The 17,370-nt window shown below is 46.3% G+C and overlaps 2 protein-coding genes across 9 annotated transcripts in view; one reads left to right on the plus strand and one right to left on the minus strand.

Moving 5' to 3' along the window:
* Window positions 1-17,370, plus strand: part of LOC136437096 (interleukin-6 receptor subunit beta-like) — a 237,385-nt gene that overhangs the window by 33,644 nt on the left and 186,371 nt on the right. The window lies entirely within an intron of this gene.
* Window positions 12,457-17,370, minus strand: part of LOC136437095 (protein sidekick-2-like) — a 36,050-nt gene continuing 31,136 nt past the window's right edge. For all 8 annotated transcript variants that reach the window (XM_066431566.1, XM_066431564.1, XM_066431559.1 and 5 more), the window contains one exon: window positions 12,457-16,362. In XM_066431566.1, coding sequence (XP_066287663.1) covers window positions 15,568-16,362 — 795 coding nt within the window. In that variant the 3' untranslated portion in view covers window positions 12,457-15,567. The remainder of the gene's footprint in view (window positions 16,363-17,370) is intronic.

Consider the following 17,370-nt stretch of genomic DNA (forward strand, 5'->3'; position numbering starts at 1 on the left):
ACGTGACATCATCACCTTTGCCCTTCGTGGGGGCCATTTTGAGTTCATACCTGCAGCGAATTCGAAGTTTCTCGGTGTCCGACGGTCTCTAAATTTCCAAGGAATGCAAAGTCGTCTGATCGCTGTTTTGTTATGCAAAGAGTCTCAAGCCTCATATTCTTTTCGCTACAAAAATCCAATTACAACTACTGGAAATGACCTATTATCGACGAGCGAGGAGAAGGTTTCCCCAGCCTGCAAACCTGATCGCTAAATAGTATCCTATTTATCATGCGTAGCCCTAGGTCCTCCTGTGTGAGTGATGCGGAGAATCGTCGTCTGAAGCCTAAAGGCACCTATGTGCTGAGGCGACCGCCCTAAAGCGGGCGCATACCTCTAGCCAAGCAGAAACATGTCCGGGGAGGGCGGGTGGGTACGCTTCAGGCTCCAGACGTGGCCGGAGGACCCGGAGCTCACATGAAAGTGTACTATAGAGCACTATACCTTATTTACATAAGGGGTATGACGTCACACCGTCTGACCAATGGCTGTGCATGTTAAATAGTATCCTATTTATCATGCGTAGCCCTAGGTCCTCCTGTGTGAGTGATGCGGAGAATCGTCGTCTTTCGCTTTCGCCGTCTCTGGCTGTTGAGCCCATTCCTTCCGTTTTATTCTCCACATCAGAACATACTAAGATACTTGATGCCTTCTCACCTCCCCCTCTCTCATCTTAACTCTTCCCAATCATCCCTTGCTCATCTCCCTTATTCTTATCTTCATCACCCCTCCCTTATCTTACCCCTCTCTCATAAGATGCCCACTCTCATGCCACTCTCACTTTTGTCCTACCCCTTCCTCATCGCGCATCCATCCTACCACCAGCCTTTCCTTACCTAAACCCCTCTCTTACCATCCCAAACCTAAGAAAAACTAATCTTCCCCCTCCGATGCCTTTCTAACAGTTTGTACCGCATAATTCTTAATACCTTATTCCGACAAAGTCTCAGTCCCGGACGAGTGCAGTTATCGTTCAAATCCCTCAGACAAAACCGCCTTCTATAGCCGGAACCAGACCGAACTCCCTATTAAACCTCTCTGTTAGGGTAAGTAGCGAAACAATTTTGCCTCACCAATTGGTGTTGTCTGACCCTACATCCCAAATCGAAGCTCAACACTTTTCGCTGCTATAAAAGCAGAACGACCACACGCCGCCTCATGGGCAGACAACAATGATGCATTCAAATCCACCGATAAACCTGGAATTCTACGTTCCCTTGTCACAATGACTTACCAAAAAAAGGTTTAACCGTGTCAGAGACTGCGCCGTATACCCAACACCTGCTTGAACTTGAACCGCGCCCTTCATGACCAGATGGATTCAAGCCTACCTTAGACCTTACCCACTCAAGCTGGACTGTCCGATACTATTACCATGGAACATATTCCGACTCCACTTATACCCCTGACTTTCCCAGCCAAAATTACCAGAGCCACGCGCTCCGCTGGCTCTTAAGGCTGAAAAATTAGTGGATGACTTGACCTGACAAAACCCCCAAATTCAGTCCTCCCAACATTCCACAGCCCCTTAACAACATGAGACTACGCCCAAAGACAAACAAAATGTTGCATATCCCAATCCAGGAAGACTCATGTCACACACCATCGATTTGCTCCCAGAAAAAAGGGGAACATTCAACGAATGAAAATTACGAGGGTGATAGGCGCTATCCCCCAGGCTGAACTCTAAGAAAACTCTTACCAGGACTCAAAGCGTACCAAACAAAACAGCGCTTATACTTCCTCAGGAAGGTATAGCCCCTTCATCTCTGCAATAACGACCCTATTACGGTGTATACCTCCCACACTCATCACGTTCTCGAAAATGCCGCTTCAGACAGCCAAATACGTGGATAAGTTAAAAAGATCGAGGAGGTCGAACAACCGCCACCCTACGTGTGGAATATACCTCCTACGCCACCGCCTACTCCCAACTGGAACTGCTACCCATCCGCTCACCGCGTAGAACTCTGAGACATTCACTGAGATACTCGTCCGATCAGGGCAACTTTTTAGCAACTACTGCTATCAACTAGAGGAAACAACAATGTTCCCGGTCGCGACCGTCAAACAAACCTGACCCTCACCATGACTGGACTGGATAATATACGAACAGTGTATACCTGGACGGACCAGCTCTCTGAACGCCCAATAGTAATCTGACGCCACTTAAGGCCCTTCTGGCCGCCCTGTTCCCTTTTCCCCCGAAATAAAACCATTCCCAAATGTACAAAACCTTACGGGCTCCAACTCCGACCTTTCACAGCCCAGCTCGCTACGAGTGTATTTTACCGACATCTGGACGTCGTCGAAACAAAAAACTTCCATAAAAACTTGCCAACTACTAGTATGTCATACTCTCTCAGAAGGCTTCCCAAAGACTTCACGAGTAAGCCTTCCCCTTGTAGAGAAAACAAATTTGCTACCCCTGGTTTACCCACTCCGCCTAAAACACCCAATGCCAGCTGCAGGAGTACTCGTTACACTGACTTACAAGTGGTGGGACTAACACTTTCAAGTTTGCGGATAATCTTGCCCTTTAACACACCATACCAACCCAGCGTCCGGAGCATTGCACTGAGACGCGATCTCGCGAGTCTGTACCTTCAGCAGCCTAAAACTGGCTTTTCCTAAACTCTAGACAAACTGCCGCCTTTACTTCACTTCCCTTCCACGATATCTTACCATAGTTCTCTCCTGTGTCACCTGTCTCATCTGTGCTAGCCGTAGGCGCTGTACTTTCCTTTTCCCCGAAGTCATCCAGTAGTTAGCTCGTTCATGTGTATGATGTGGAGATTGTCCTACGTCCTCTGCAAAAATCTTTCCCTCAACCGCAGCCAGGAGTGGAATCACCCCCTCTCAGCCACATGCAAATACCCACTCCAGCGTGAACAACAGACTCTGTTATCCCGCGCAACTTAAGTTTAGCGAACATCAAAACTGTGGTGTATGCAGTGCCGACATTCCTAGGGCTCGCAAGATCTCTACCCTAGTCGGCCATCGCCCTCCCTCTGGTTCCTTCATATGCAAATATTCCCAGCAATTTCGTCAACAACAACACACATGCAGGAATGCAGGTGCCAGTAACCTAGTTAGCGTACCTCTACAGCCACCGAAACAAAGGACCACTACAGGTCTTCCGTCTGTCTACATGTGCAACGCTCGCTCGCTGATGAACAAACTAGACGAGTTTGAACTTACAGTACATCAGTACAAGGCCGACATTGCCATCGTGACGGAGATCTGGTTTTCCACCGCAATGCCTAGTGAGTTCCTGAACATTGACAATTACACGCTCTTTTCTACAAGCAGAACGGAGCGACGAGGAGGTGGAGTTGCTATCTACATCCACGAGAATGTACAGGCAAGACCGATCTCTCAAGTCCAAGTACCTACAGAACTTGAGTGTGTGTGGGTGTGGGTCCGTCCCAAGCGACTCCCACGTCAGGTGCCAGCTATTGCAGTGTGTGCTACCTACATCCCGCCCAACTCTAAGCATCAACAACTCCTCATTGAACATCTTGTCAACACAGCCGACCTTCTGAAAACACACAATCCAGACGTTGGTCTAATACTTGCCGGCGACTACAATCGTCTCGACCACAAGCCCCTCGTCCTATCACACCGACTGGAACAGGTGGTCAGCGCCCCTACCCATGGGGACGCCACGTTGGACGTCATAGTCACCAACCTCAAGTCCTTCTACCTAACCCCTGTGGTCACAAACCCGATAGGAACTAGTGACCACAAAGCTGTCTGGTGGCAGCCAAGAGTCCGGTCACAGATGCCAAACAAAACAAAGCAGGTCGTCGTTCGTCCTCTACCAGACTCCAGCATACGGGCGTTTGGCCAATGGCAATGGATCACCTCGCACAACTGGAGTGAAGTACTGGAAAGTGACACAGTGGAGGAGAAAACAGCTGCTTTCTACCGCACCTTGAACTCTGCAATAGAGAAGCACTTCCCCCCAAGGAAATGCTCTCTACATCACAAGGACAAACCATGGATGTCAGCCTTGCTTAAAGACTTGATCCACAGGAGACAACAGGCACACAGTAAAGGCCACATGGTACTTTACCGTTTCCTGAGGAACAAGATTGACCGCGGATGCAAACGTGCAAAAAAAAACAACTTCTACAGTGATCACGTCGAGAGGTTGAAGAGAACAAACCCGTCTGAGTGGCACAGACAGGTGCGACGCTTGGCAAACCTCTCCAAATCTACTCCCACTGTCCACGTGCCTAGTGTGGACCCAACAGACATGACCGCCATCGCTGGAGCCATCAACACCCACCTAGCTACCATTTGCCAGGCTCTGCCTCCTCTGGACACAGCCCTGCTACCAGCATTCTTACCGGCCACTCCACCGCCGCAGATTGACCCATGGCAGATGTACCATCGCCTGCAAAGGGTTAAGGTGACCAAGGCTCCAGGTCCTGATGCCATCCCGCCTACTCTCATCAAAGAGTTCGCCTGCGAGCTCACCAGCCCACTTACCGACATCACAAATGCATCCCTACGACAGGGCAGAGTATCACCGGAGTGGCGGGACGCGATCGTCATCCCCGTCCCGAAAGAACAACCAGCAGACCTGGACAAGATCAGACCAGTGTCGCTAACATCACAGTTCGCCAAAGTAGTGGAGGGTTTCGTCCTCACGTGGCTCCTCCGCGACATCTTACCTACTGTGGACCCCAGACAGTTCGGGAACCTCAGAGGAGTTTCCACAACCCACTGCTTGGTAGACGTCCTTGACTTTTTCTTCAAAGGCGCAGAGAGGAAGCAATCTGTCGGTAACCTTGTACTGACAGATTTCAGCAAGGCATTTGACAGAGTCTGTCCCACGACAGCTATCACAAAACTCGTACAAATGGGGGCGCGGTCTTCCCTTCTGCCCTGGGTATGCAGTTTTGTGTCGGGCCGTAGACAGCGGGTACGTTACCAACATGGACTATCACATTGGGAGTCACTCACCTGTGGGGTGGCTCAGGGAACTTTGCTAGGGCCTTTGATATTCTTGGCCATGATCAACGATGCTGGGACACTAAACAGCGACTACTGGAAGTATGTCGATGATCTGAACCTGGGGGAAATCCGACCGGTCTACTCACCTTCAACCATGCAGAACAACTTACACGAGTTAGACGACTGGTCAGAGAGAAACCATATGCTGCTGAATCCCAAGAAGTGCCAAGTTCTACAGATTTGCTTTATGCAACGACCCCCACCTCTCCCAGTACTTACATTGGGAGGCCAAGCACTCACCGTAGTAACACAAGCCAGACTTCTCGGACTTCAGATCCAGTCCGACCTGGGATGGGACTCACAAGTGGACAGTATGGTATCGAAGGGGAGCAAGCGCCTCTTTCTGCTGTGCCGATTGCGCCGAGCTGGCCTTCCGACAGAGGACCTGACGGCCATCTATTGCGGGTATGTTCGACCGCTCCTCGAGTATGCAGCCCCAGTTTGGAACGCCGCCCTCAACAACAGCCAAATCAACAGACTGGAACGCGTTCAGAAACGTGCCTGTAAGATCATATTGGGTCGCCAGTATACCTCGTATACGGACACATTGAGAGGATTAAATCTGCAAACCCTTTCTGACCGCAGACACGACCTCTGCGTGACCTTTGCAAACAAAGTGAGACAATCGCCACGTTTCTGTTCCTGGCTACCTCCGACTCGAGGAGAACAGCACGGCAGACTGTTGAGGAACTCACTCCAGTACTCTCAAGCCAGGGGTACTAAACGATACACCACGAGTGCCAAACCTGCGCTGGCGCAACTCCTTGGCGGACAAAAACTCTGATCTGTTATTCCGGCTGGACATTAACCTTGCTTTTAGTAGTAATGTCGAACTGAAATCTAGCTTTTAATTGTATTAGTCAACGATCACTTGGACATATGAACTTTTATCGTCTGTTGTACATAATACTCTGATCGTGTCGACTTTACCGTATACGTGATTGTAAGCTGCGGCGCAATTCAGTCTCTATACTGCAATGCCGTTTTTCTCATTTTTTTTTATTTTTTTTTTTTTTATCAATAAACCATTTACCACAATCCTTCTTACCAATCCACGACCTCTTGTCAACAAAACTGACGGATTCCAGGCCGTTCTATCGAGCAATAACGTGGACATTGCTGCGATCTCTGGGTCCTGGTTTTCTCTTTCAACGCCACAAGGACGTCAGACGAGAGATACCCCGTGTACTCTAAATGTCGCACAGATCGTGGCGGCGGTGGGGCAGCAGTGTAGGTGCGCGACGGCATACCGTCCCGTGTCATATCTGAAATCACTGTCCCAGAACAGCTGGAATACCTGTGGGTGTACGTGCGACCACAACGCATAACTCGTCAGTTTTCGTCGATCACCGTACGCACCTCGTACTCACCGCCGCCGTCACCGCACGACGATTAACTCATAGAACACCTCATTTCATTTCCGGATCAACTGCGTACAGCTTTTTAGAACATTGGTATCGGCCATCTAGGGGACTTCAATCAGCCGTATATCCCCAACATCCTCTTAGACCGTGCTCTCTCTCAGGATCTCTCAAGTTGTTCGGAACAGCCCCAGGGGAAGCGCCAACCTTAATCTTATCGTGATAAAACCATGAAAAAGTGCTAAAAAACTACCGAAATCCTCCCACCGATTGAACTCAGTAACCACTGCCGTATCCTGGAAAGCTCAAGTGAAGCTGAAACAAAATGACTGTAGAAAGATGCTTACTCGTACCATTCACGAGCCTAATCTGAGCAACTTTGGGAGATGGACTACTACCCAACCTTGGAGAGAAGTTTTCACTGCAACCACGACTGACGAAAAGGCTGACGCCTTCTATAGCCCCCCTGACCTGTGCCATCGCCAAGTTCTGCCCCAACAAAAACTGTCAAACCACACCACAGTGACAACCCCTGCGAAACACTCAGAATCAATCACCTGATAAAGCAGAGACAGAGAACTTTCACGTCTGGAAGTCTCACCGTCACGTCTAAGTTTTACAGGGACAAGGGTCAAAGAGAGAGGGGCGCAAGAAGGGCAAACCTAGGTCATGGTACAACGGTCTCAAGGCCATGTGAGACATGAACAAAAAGGCCAACTTGATCCACGCCCCCGGTATCGATCAAACCGACCACACTGCCATAGCCCCCCGCCCTCAATGCTTAATTCGCGGATGTGTCTCAGTCACTGCCACCCTTGGAACTGCCATCTCTCCCGTCACTCGTACCGGCCAAACCTTTACCTGACCTCCAAGTCTTGAATGTTTACTCAAACTTGCGGTTCACCAACAACTACAAGAGTCCCGGTCCCGACAACATACCTGCCTGTATTCTACAGGACTTAGCATGTGAACTGAGCACGCCTCTCTGTGACTTACACAACCCATTCAGTCAGGTAAGGCATCGTTTCTAGTCACCGATCGGAAGTTAACGCAGTTCCCCTGTCAACGTCTAGTCAACCAAACATCGACGAACTCCGACCCATATCACTTCGTGGCAGATTGGATAGGACAAAATACATTTAAAAGACTAGATCCCCGCCAATTTTGCGGCAGGAAACAAAGATCTTGGTTGACTTCCTGTGCAAATCCATGTCATTGCCAAAGTCAGTCTGTACACTTGTTACCACCGACCTGTCTAAAGCATTTGACAAGGTTGACCACATAAACGCTATTCGGTCCTTGCTAGACATCGGTGTTCGCCCGGCCGTGATACCCTGGATCCGTAGCTTCAATCCTGAGCGGAGGCAGAGGGTGGTCTACCAGGCCGCGTTCTCAGAACAATTCACAAGGAACAATTCCCGGACCTGCCATCTTCACTTGTGTGTGACGCAAACCACTGCGTAGTCGTTCATCTTACCCAGCCCTCTTAAAGTCAACTGCAAGAGCAATTTCAACACACGTCGTCTTTAAATTGCCGATGGGCTTATGCCAGGCTTCTGTCACACGCGGTTTCCCTCAGTCTATGTCCTATCCCTGCCTGTGTAAAAAGCAGGGTGGGGTGTAACGAAGCCAACCCATGCTTCACTCTCCTTTCAAGACCTCTTCCCCAAAAGAGTAAAATGAAGGCGCTATGACTGGATCGCCGGTAGCCTGTCAATTAAGTCACACACAAAAAAAAATAGTGACTTGCAATTGGGCTTGTAGTCTGCCCGCGGGGCCCGACGGTGCATCGCCCGGGACTTTCTCAGTGAAGCCACCAAATGGTGACTTGAGCTCGTAGCTTTCCCGCGGCACCCCACGGTGCCCCGCCTGGGACCTTCACCATGAAGTCACAAGAATGGTGACTTGAGCTCGTAGCCTGTCCCCTCGGGATTCTCTCCGGCTCTCGGTTAAACCACACATTTTTACTTGAGCTCGTAGCCTGTCCCTCCAGGACCCTCACTGTCTCTCGGTTAAAACACACATTTTACTTGAGCTCGTGGCCTGTCCCTCCAGGACTGTCTCTTGGTTAAAACACACATTTTACTTGAGCTCGTGGCCTGTCCCTCCAGGACTGTCTCTCGGTTAAAACACACATTTTATTTGAGCTCGTAGCCAGTCCCTCCAGGACCCTCACTGTCTCTCGGTTAAAACACACACTTTATTTGAGCTCGTGGCTTGTCCCTCCAGGACTGTCTCTCGGTTAAAACACACATTTTACTTGAGCTCGTGGCCTGTCCCTCCAGGACTGTCTCTCGGTTAAAACACACCTTTTACTTGAGCTCGTAGCCAGTCCCTCCAGGACTGTCTCTCGGTTAAAACACACATTTTATTTGAGCTCGTGGCCTGTCCCTCCAGGACCCTCACTGTCTCTCACGGCCTTCCTCCAGCCCGTACCTCTCACACGGCACTTTCTCCCGCTGGAGGCACTCTCTCAGAACTTCCCTGAGACGAGCACGAATGAAGAAATGGACGGCAAATGAAGCAAAAAAAAAAAAAAAAAGGTAAGCAAACTGGAACCAAAGGCTCCGCAAGTAAAACAAACTCACGTTTACGTGGAGAGCGTCAGTTCCTAGGGTTGTCCGCGGATCCACGAGGGCAACAGAGGAGGTCGAACCAGGCCCGCGGGCTGCCCATGTGCTTCCGCATGCTGCATCTTGGTGGTAGGGTTCGTGTCAGTTGTAAAGAACGTCAAGATCCACCATTCCTGTACACACATAATGCAGATCATTAGAACATGGCCGGGATCAGGTCAAAACACGATCAACCAAACATACCCCCGACAACCGTTCACACAACTCGATTAACCAACAACACATCTCCACCCGTACAAAGCCACACACGCTCTTTTTTCCCCCCTGCCTGGTCCCCAAAGGTGAGCAAGCCACGATAACATGGGCAGCCCAGGCCTTTCACGCCTCACAACCGTCACAAGCTGTCGCACCACTGACAGAAAACAAAACACCACAATCTTACACACGTACCGGTGACGGAAACAAGTAAGGCATGAGAATAAAAAATGCACATGTCGGTAACCTGTAACCTGGGGAACTGCCGCCCGAATCCGCTTACGCCCAAGGCAGGGGGATGCTGCAACACGACGATACAGGAAAACAATCCCGTCTTGGTGGACAGTCCCGGCACTGAGCTAGAGCAAACCCCACCACGAGGAGACAGACGAAAACCCTGCCTCGCAAAAATGGGGACAAACATGTCATTTTTAGAGTAGAGTCAAAAAATAACATGAAAACGTCAACGCTCTCAAACTGCAACACTCAAAAACGTAAACTGCGTGCCTCCCTTGCTTTTAAAAGCGAAGGATGGCAAAAGATTCTAACCCTCACAAAAACAATCCCAAAATGGCCATCTTGCTGTTCTGAGATTTGGGCATCAAATCTAAACAGAAATCCACGGCTCAAGCCTGCAACGGCCACCAAAAACGGAAGAAAAAACATCATAACAGCCGACCTCTAAATCCGCGTCGCTCATCCACGTTGGTTGTACGTATCCCTGGCCTTCCACCGCAAAGGATGTCACTGGATTCTATCCCTGAAAGAAAATTTCCTCGAGGTAGCCATCTTGCTACCCAGCGCCTCGGCCACCACTGCTGTCCGTCAATCCTCAAATCTGGCTCGAAGGGTCACCAAAACACACAAATACCATAAAAAAAATACAAACGTACAAGCAAAACACACACCCAAACTGGAAAAAAGCGCCTCTCGCCCATCTCCGAAGAGGATTGAAGTGGGTTCTACACGGCCACTGAAAATGAAAGACAACCACGCTCTACGGCGACCGAACGTAAACCACGGCCTAAAACTTACCTCAAAATGACCACAACCACCAATAAAACGACCACAAAACACATCCAGGAAAAACGGAAACCGGGACAAAACACTTACCGTTATCAAAAACTGCCCAGACAAAAGAATTCTCTCACAAAACGCAACAAGAACCACTTAAAACGAGAAACAACACAGCATAGCGCCACGCCACAAAGCGCTACTATACGCCCAACCTTATGGGAAACATCAGATTGCCGTGTATCCAAACAGACCGCCTCGGGCTTCAACTCAAACACCTCCCGCTGAAGACGTGGACGACAATCGGCATGTTTCTGCTTGGCTCACGGGGTGAAGAGCGGAAGGGTCGACGTGTGGAGCACACGGAGCTCACATGAAAGTGTACTATAGGGCACTATACCTTATTTGCATAAGGGGTATGACGTCACACCGTCTGACCAATGGCTGTGCATGTTAAATAGTGCCGGCGGGGTCCATTGATTTTGTCCTCAGTTGGTTCTGGAAACGACTGTTTATAGAATACGCATAAAATCAGTTCACAGCATACAAGTGTTCCAAGGCCTGAAGCTACGTAGTTAAGTGTCTTGATTAAACAGAGTGTCGTGAGAAATTTAGTTGACAGGGAGTACGTTATGATCGGGAAAGTTCGACGTTGAAAGACCCTCAGTTTATGAACGTATCTCAAGCAACGACTAAATGGTGCCGCGACTTTGTTACACACCGGGCCTTTAATTTGCTTTTCGACCAGATACAAAGGTTTCCATACACACACGTTGATGCTCAGACTTTTTAGATCCGCTGTTCGTATGTCAGAAATCCACTTTTGTTTCAGTCGTTAGTCCCTCCGTATGTTCCCGCACCTACACGAGAAACGCAAAACCAATCTTACTGTTACCCGATCAGTGTGTGCTTTATCAGTCCCAATCCAACTTCCGAGGCAAAACACAATGATTATGAGACAAAGCGTTTTGAAGGGAAATTGTGAATTGTGTAGAAAACATCTTCCATTTCTACGTAGATTTCCACAGGGCTCCACTATCAAGTGGACCCCAAAATGGCCGACAGTGCTCGTTGCTGGGGGGAGGGTCACGTGACTGAATACGTCCTATACGTTTTTAGGGGAGGGGGGTCAACCACTGTTATAATGGACGTCCATCTGAATGATGAACTTAAGAACGACCTTCCCGTACAATGTTGATTTGATTGTATGGATGACATCCGCGCGCGCATCAATTTTACCATACTGTAAGTCATGCATGCACAGCAACTACAAAATGAGCAAATATGTGCCGTAATTTGCAAAAGAATATTTCGGAAAATGGATACTTTGAATATTAATGTGAATGCCAAAGTCAAAGAATCCATTAATTTGGTATACCTTTCTTTATGTGTTTATTCATTTGTTCAACCTTCCTGACCACATACATTTTACGTTGAAGGCAATTTTTGGCCAACCTTTTTTATATTCACGCATCAGTTTTGGGGTTTCTAGAGGATGTCATCCATATAATCAAATCAACATGGCCTGAATACAAAAAAGACGTACCCTATTTTTTTACGACCGTCAGGCCATGTTGATTTGATCATGTGGATGACATCCGCGCGCCCATCAATTCTCCCCCCCCCCCCCCCGGGGCTCCCTCCAAGTTTTCGTCCATACTATAAGATCCTATAAAAGGAGCTGCAAAATAGCAAATAACGTTATACATTGTATGTCGTGGATTGCAAAATATATTTCGGGAAACGGATAGCAATGTCATAGTATGCTGAAGCAAATTCCAAAGTCAAAGATGATGTGAACGAAAAAAAGAAGAATATATTATTCGGGAGATCATACCCTATATGTTTATTCATTTGTTTAACCTTCATGACCACTTAGATTTCATAATGAAGCCAATTTTTTTTCGCCAAACCTTTTTATTAGCACGCTCACATCAGTTTTGGGGTTCCTAAAGGATGTCATCCATATAATCAAATCAACATGGCCTAATCGGAAACCCGACTGTTAATTTCCCTAGGCCTTACTGTCACACACAAGTGTCAGATTGGAGTGACTGATATTCTCATCAGAAAGAGTCAAATCATTATGGATTTTTATCATATTCGCTCCCTTGGTCTAATATCCATGGGTCAAATCAACATAATATTTACTAACAGATGACGCAAGAATAACACCAACAAGTGCAATATACAATAAGCGGTCCCACAGTTTAATGCACAATCCTTTAGTGCCATAATAATACAAGCAGAAAATGTGGTAAGAAGAACAGATATTCAGTACAGCTAACAGAAAAATTACATGGCACTCTTATGCTTATACAATCAACTACATGGCTGTCAAGTTGTCAACATTCTTGCTTTCTTAACATAAACACACACACATGGGTGCCATAAACAGCAGAACTTTTCTTGCGTACTGTGTATACGAGACATGTACGTGTAATACTGGTAGTACTGTGATAACACCGTATGAGAAATTCTACCTCAAATTAACAATTAAACTATAATAAACTAGAGTTCCACGACCTCATACCTTCGCCTAATGATTTTAACCTTTATGACTGACGTATTAGGAGTGTGTCTCATCAATCATAAATCATACCAGTTGATTGTCTTAAAATATAACATGTCCAAAGTATGAGCTTAACAAATTTATCATCAATCATGCAAAGGGGGCCCTTATTAGCATAATTTGATTCAACGATGTTCACATTCACATAACGTCCCGATGCCACAAAAAAAGATGAAATGTATGAAATTGCCGTCTTTTGCCAGTGTGGAATAATATAAGTTACTCATTAAGTATGCAAATAAGGCCCACATTTGCATATTTTCTATCTATCAACATTCCTCTCTTCCTCAGTAACAATTTGAATTGTCATATCATGGAACATAGCGGATTTTTAAAGTTGCCTCATTAATTATGCAAATTAGAATCTGATTTGCATAATTATTGTCCAATCATACTAAGCATCACAAAAACTATCCACATACCAAAAATCATGACCATCCATCGAGGCCATCATGTTACAATGTATAATATTTTCTCATTAATTATGCAAATGGGGTCTTCATTTGCATAGTTTATATCAATTGATATCTCTCTCTTCCTCAGTTACATATGTGACATGTTTCAGAGTCCTATCATGGAATTTGGCGGATGTATAAACTTTCCTCATTAATTATGCAAATTAGATACTGATTTGCATAAGAAGTGTCTAATCATGTACATCATCACTCAAGCTATCTACCTACCAAAAATCATTACCATGCATCAAGCCCTTCTTGAGTTATTCCCTTTCAAAGTCAGACGCAAAACCTGCTCCTGCAGTTCCCAAAAAGCCGCTAGGGGGCTCAAACCCACACCACTTACTCTCCGTCCAAAGATCTATCTACCACTCAAAAATCAGTTCCATAGCATGTCCAGAACACGAGATATCAAAACAGGAAGTTCCGCTGCAGTACCATAAGAAGCCGCTAGGGGGCCCAAAATCTAATCGTTTTTAGGTCTCATCAAAACCTACCAACATACCAAATACCAAGACAATCCATCAAGGCATTCTCGAGTTATTCTGTGACACTACAAACAAACAGACAAACGCTACCCTCTGCATAACCTTCTCGGCGAAGGTAACAATATCAAAAAATCGTAGAATTTATACTGTGGTGATTCCCAATGAAGTCCTGTAACTAATTATCATACTACTTTTACTCTCATAATTCCACCAGGTATCGGTCGCTACATGAAAAACACAGTGGTGAATTTAAGCTTACAGATCTACAAAGCAAACCCTGTTCCGCTGGAAAAGAATAGTGAAAGAACTGAAGCCGGTTTGTCATGACTTGTACACCACTTTCCTATGTAGAGCTGTTCCTTGCTTACGAAACCTTAGAAAAAATTAAGTTCCCGCTTCTAAATTTACTTATATTTATATTTCACATTGCCTTAACTTGTGAGGCTTTATCAATACCCATATACTGTACAAGATTGTGACTTGACTAAATGTATGTCTAAATTTAATATTCCAATTCACGAGGTTTAAAAAAAAGGCCACACATTGGACTGTACCCCTGCTGCATCAGACTGGTGAACTGTTTGTTATTCAATTTTAGTGCTTACAACTCTGATTAAACAAATTGATCAACACATAACCGTTTGGCCTAATGAGCATTGCAACAATGTATTAAATCAGCAGCATCACTGAACAAGCTTAAAAACATCATGACTTAGTAATACTTTCTTAAAATTTGCTTGGAAAAAGAAAGACGATGTCTTTGGTTATAAAAAAGACTGTGTGTCGAATTTCATACATGTACATTGTGCTTAGGCTTTCATCACATCTTGCTTATGTCCACCTTAAACGTTACTGTGTTACTGTGTTAAGACCAAGTTTATATCTGTTCCCATTATATCAAAATATGTACTCCATTGTATAGAAATACAGCAGACATTTCTGACTAAGTATACATGTACCAAAAACATGATTCAGTTGTTAAACTGTTACGGCACAACCTCTTAGTTAATAATATTCTAAATTAAACATCTCACAATCATATATGTTAGTCAACACTGAATATATCTAATTTCTTTACAGATCAGTATACAATCATGGTTTAATATGTTAGAATCTCCATATAACATTCTTACTATAGTATGTACATGTCACTGAGAAGCACATGACTTGTACTGTGTTTCAAAATGTACCATTTGATAAGACTAAAGACTAGCCAACTTTTACTACATCTAACAAACCATTCCTGTGTTTTGTAGAACTGTAGATTTCAAGGCATTTTAAACATTTCCTCTTCTTTGTGCCAGAATTAGGCAACACAATTTCCCATCATAGGATAGATTCAACAGCAGTACAACTTGTACATGTAACTGTTATATTCTTCTTATTCCACATGTCACACTATTGTAGGTATTATGAGATCAAGGAGTGAAGCACTGAGAAAATCACCAGTCCAATGCTTCTGATCATGAATAGCCACTAATTCCACACGCTACGACGCCTGCATCTTTCTTCATACCTACAAACAAAGGATAACTACATATGTATGGATTTTATCTCCTTGACTATCTAATTGATAAAAGTCCCCAACCAAAGGACACAAAAAGTTTTTTAGTTATCTAATTTAATCTATAACTGTGTACCATATAAATTGAGTGATCTGAAAGCAGTTCCAAACAACAAATAAAATTTAAAAGTTTACAACTAGGCTAGGCCCTTAGGTGTCGCCAAAAAATGTAAGAGAAGACACCGTTGTAAGATACAGAATGTTTCTTTTGCATTTCAACATCACACATTTATCTCGCCTGCTGTTTTGATGTACGTGGTGTTTTCAGCTGCGTGATTTGGGATTGCTTTGCCGGGCGTGAGCATGGTTACCCCGGCGACCGTTGCCGGGGCGAACGGGAACCCTTGCAGGATGTTTGGCATGGACTTGCTGATGTAGTTCTTCAGCTGGCTCTCTGGAGAGGGCGGCTCTTCGGCGGTGGTGCTTGGTTGGCTCTCGTTCGACTTGTAACCGGACGATCCTGACGTGACCGGCAGCGATTCCAGGCTGTACCGCGTCTGGTAGTCCGGCTCGACGAACTGACCCGGCTTGCCCGTCGCCGCTCGGACGTACCCATCCATCGGTTTGGCCTTTTCTGGCGCCAGTTTCGCTGCATCGTTGCGGAGAGTGTAGGTCTGCAGGTAGTCTGGGGCATCGACGCCGCTCTTAACCTCGTAGTCTCCCCCGGCTCCCATTCGCACGTAATCCATGATCCCGTCTGCGGTTTTCAGGTAATCTGCAACGTCTTGGATCGGACTCTCCTGTGATCCAGCCGGAGGATCCTCGGCTGACGCTGCTCCCATCTCTGCCAGTTCAATGCCCTCCGGACTGACGCTCGGCTGACCGTGCCCAGAAGGGCTTTCCTCCTGTCCTCCCAGTTGGGTGCTCAGCTGGGTCTGGAGAGGCTGTGTGTCCGGGCCCTTCGGCCGGCTGTTGTCGGCAGGCTCTGCCTCGCTAACCGCAGGGTCGGTGCTGGTGCTGTAGCCACTGGAGCGGCGATCATCGGTAGAGTTCTCCTCCACAGGCTTTTTGTCAACCTGAAACAAACACCACTGGCTGTCATATATCTGTCATACATTATATACAAAAAGAGAAAAAGAGTACATAAGCTATTATTCATGTTATAGCAAGTCTTGGGAACAAAAAAGCTAGTTATAGCTGCTTCTTTTTTTCATTGCCAATAACATTATTCCTGGATGAGTTAATGTAACCTACATGTACATTTACCTATCTAGATGACCTAGTCCCCTGACCTATTCAAGGTCGTTGGGGGGACAAGGTAGCCATTACCGGTAACAGTTTTTGGTATAATGACATTTTCATTGGCTAATGAAGCGGAGAATTCACAAAAGCTGCCTGCATGCTCTGTTAAAGGCAGACAAAAATTAATTTCGTAAAGCATACTGCATTATGTTAAATATACCACCAAGACAAGTTCTGACTTGTTTTACACTAGTCCATCATAGATTAGCGTTTTTACAAAATTTGAAATTTGCGGCCTGGTGCCCGAAATACTCAACGAGTCCAAAGACCGTGACGTCAGAATCCGACTCGGTCCCAGAGTCTATTCTATGGAACACGCATCGATCGTAACAGTTTCTTTGAACCGGCTCTCCCGTAAACACGCCATCTAAAGCCTGATTTCGACTTTTGTGTGGCACAAAACGTAGTACAGGTGTTTTCCCTCCAACACGATCGATCGCGAGTTGACTCAAGCGGAGATTGGCTATATAATGCTATAGAGTGTCAAGTTCACGCAAGTTTCCCAAAGATGGATACAACTGCTACTGCTACTACTACTACTCCTTTCACTATGGATCCTACAGGCCACTGGTTTAGTCTGTTAGCATCCGTAGGGAAAGTGAAAATCGTCACATCCTTGCCCTTTTGGGCCGAGCTGCGGCAAACTACGCAGGAAGGCATGACGGATGCCCCCCTCCCCACTCTTCGCACAACGGACTCGCATTGGAGGGGCAGAAAATCCACATGAAGGTCGAAATCAGGCTTTAGATGGCGTGTTTACGGGAGAGCCGGTTCTAAGAAAC

The sequence above is a fragment of the Branchiostoma lanceolatum genome, chromosome 6, assembly GCF_035083965.1.
Source record: "Branchiostoma lanceolatum isolate klBraLanc5 chromosome 6, klBraLanc5.hap2, whole genome shotgun sequence".
NCBI lineage: Eukaryota > Metazoa > Chordata > Leptocardii > Amphioxiformes > Branchiostomatidae > Branchiostoma > Branchiostoma lanceolatum.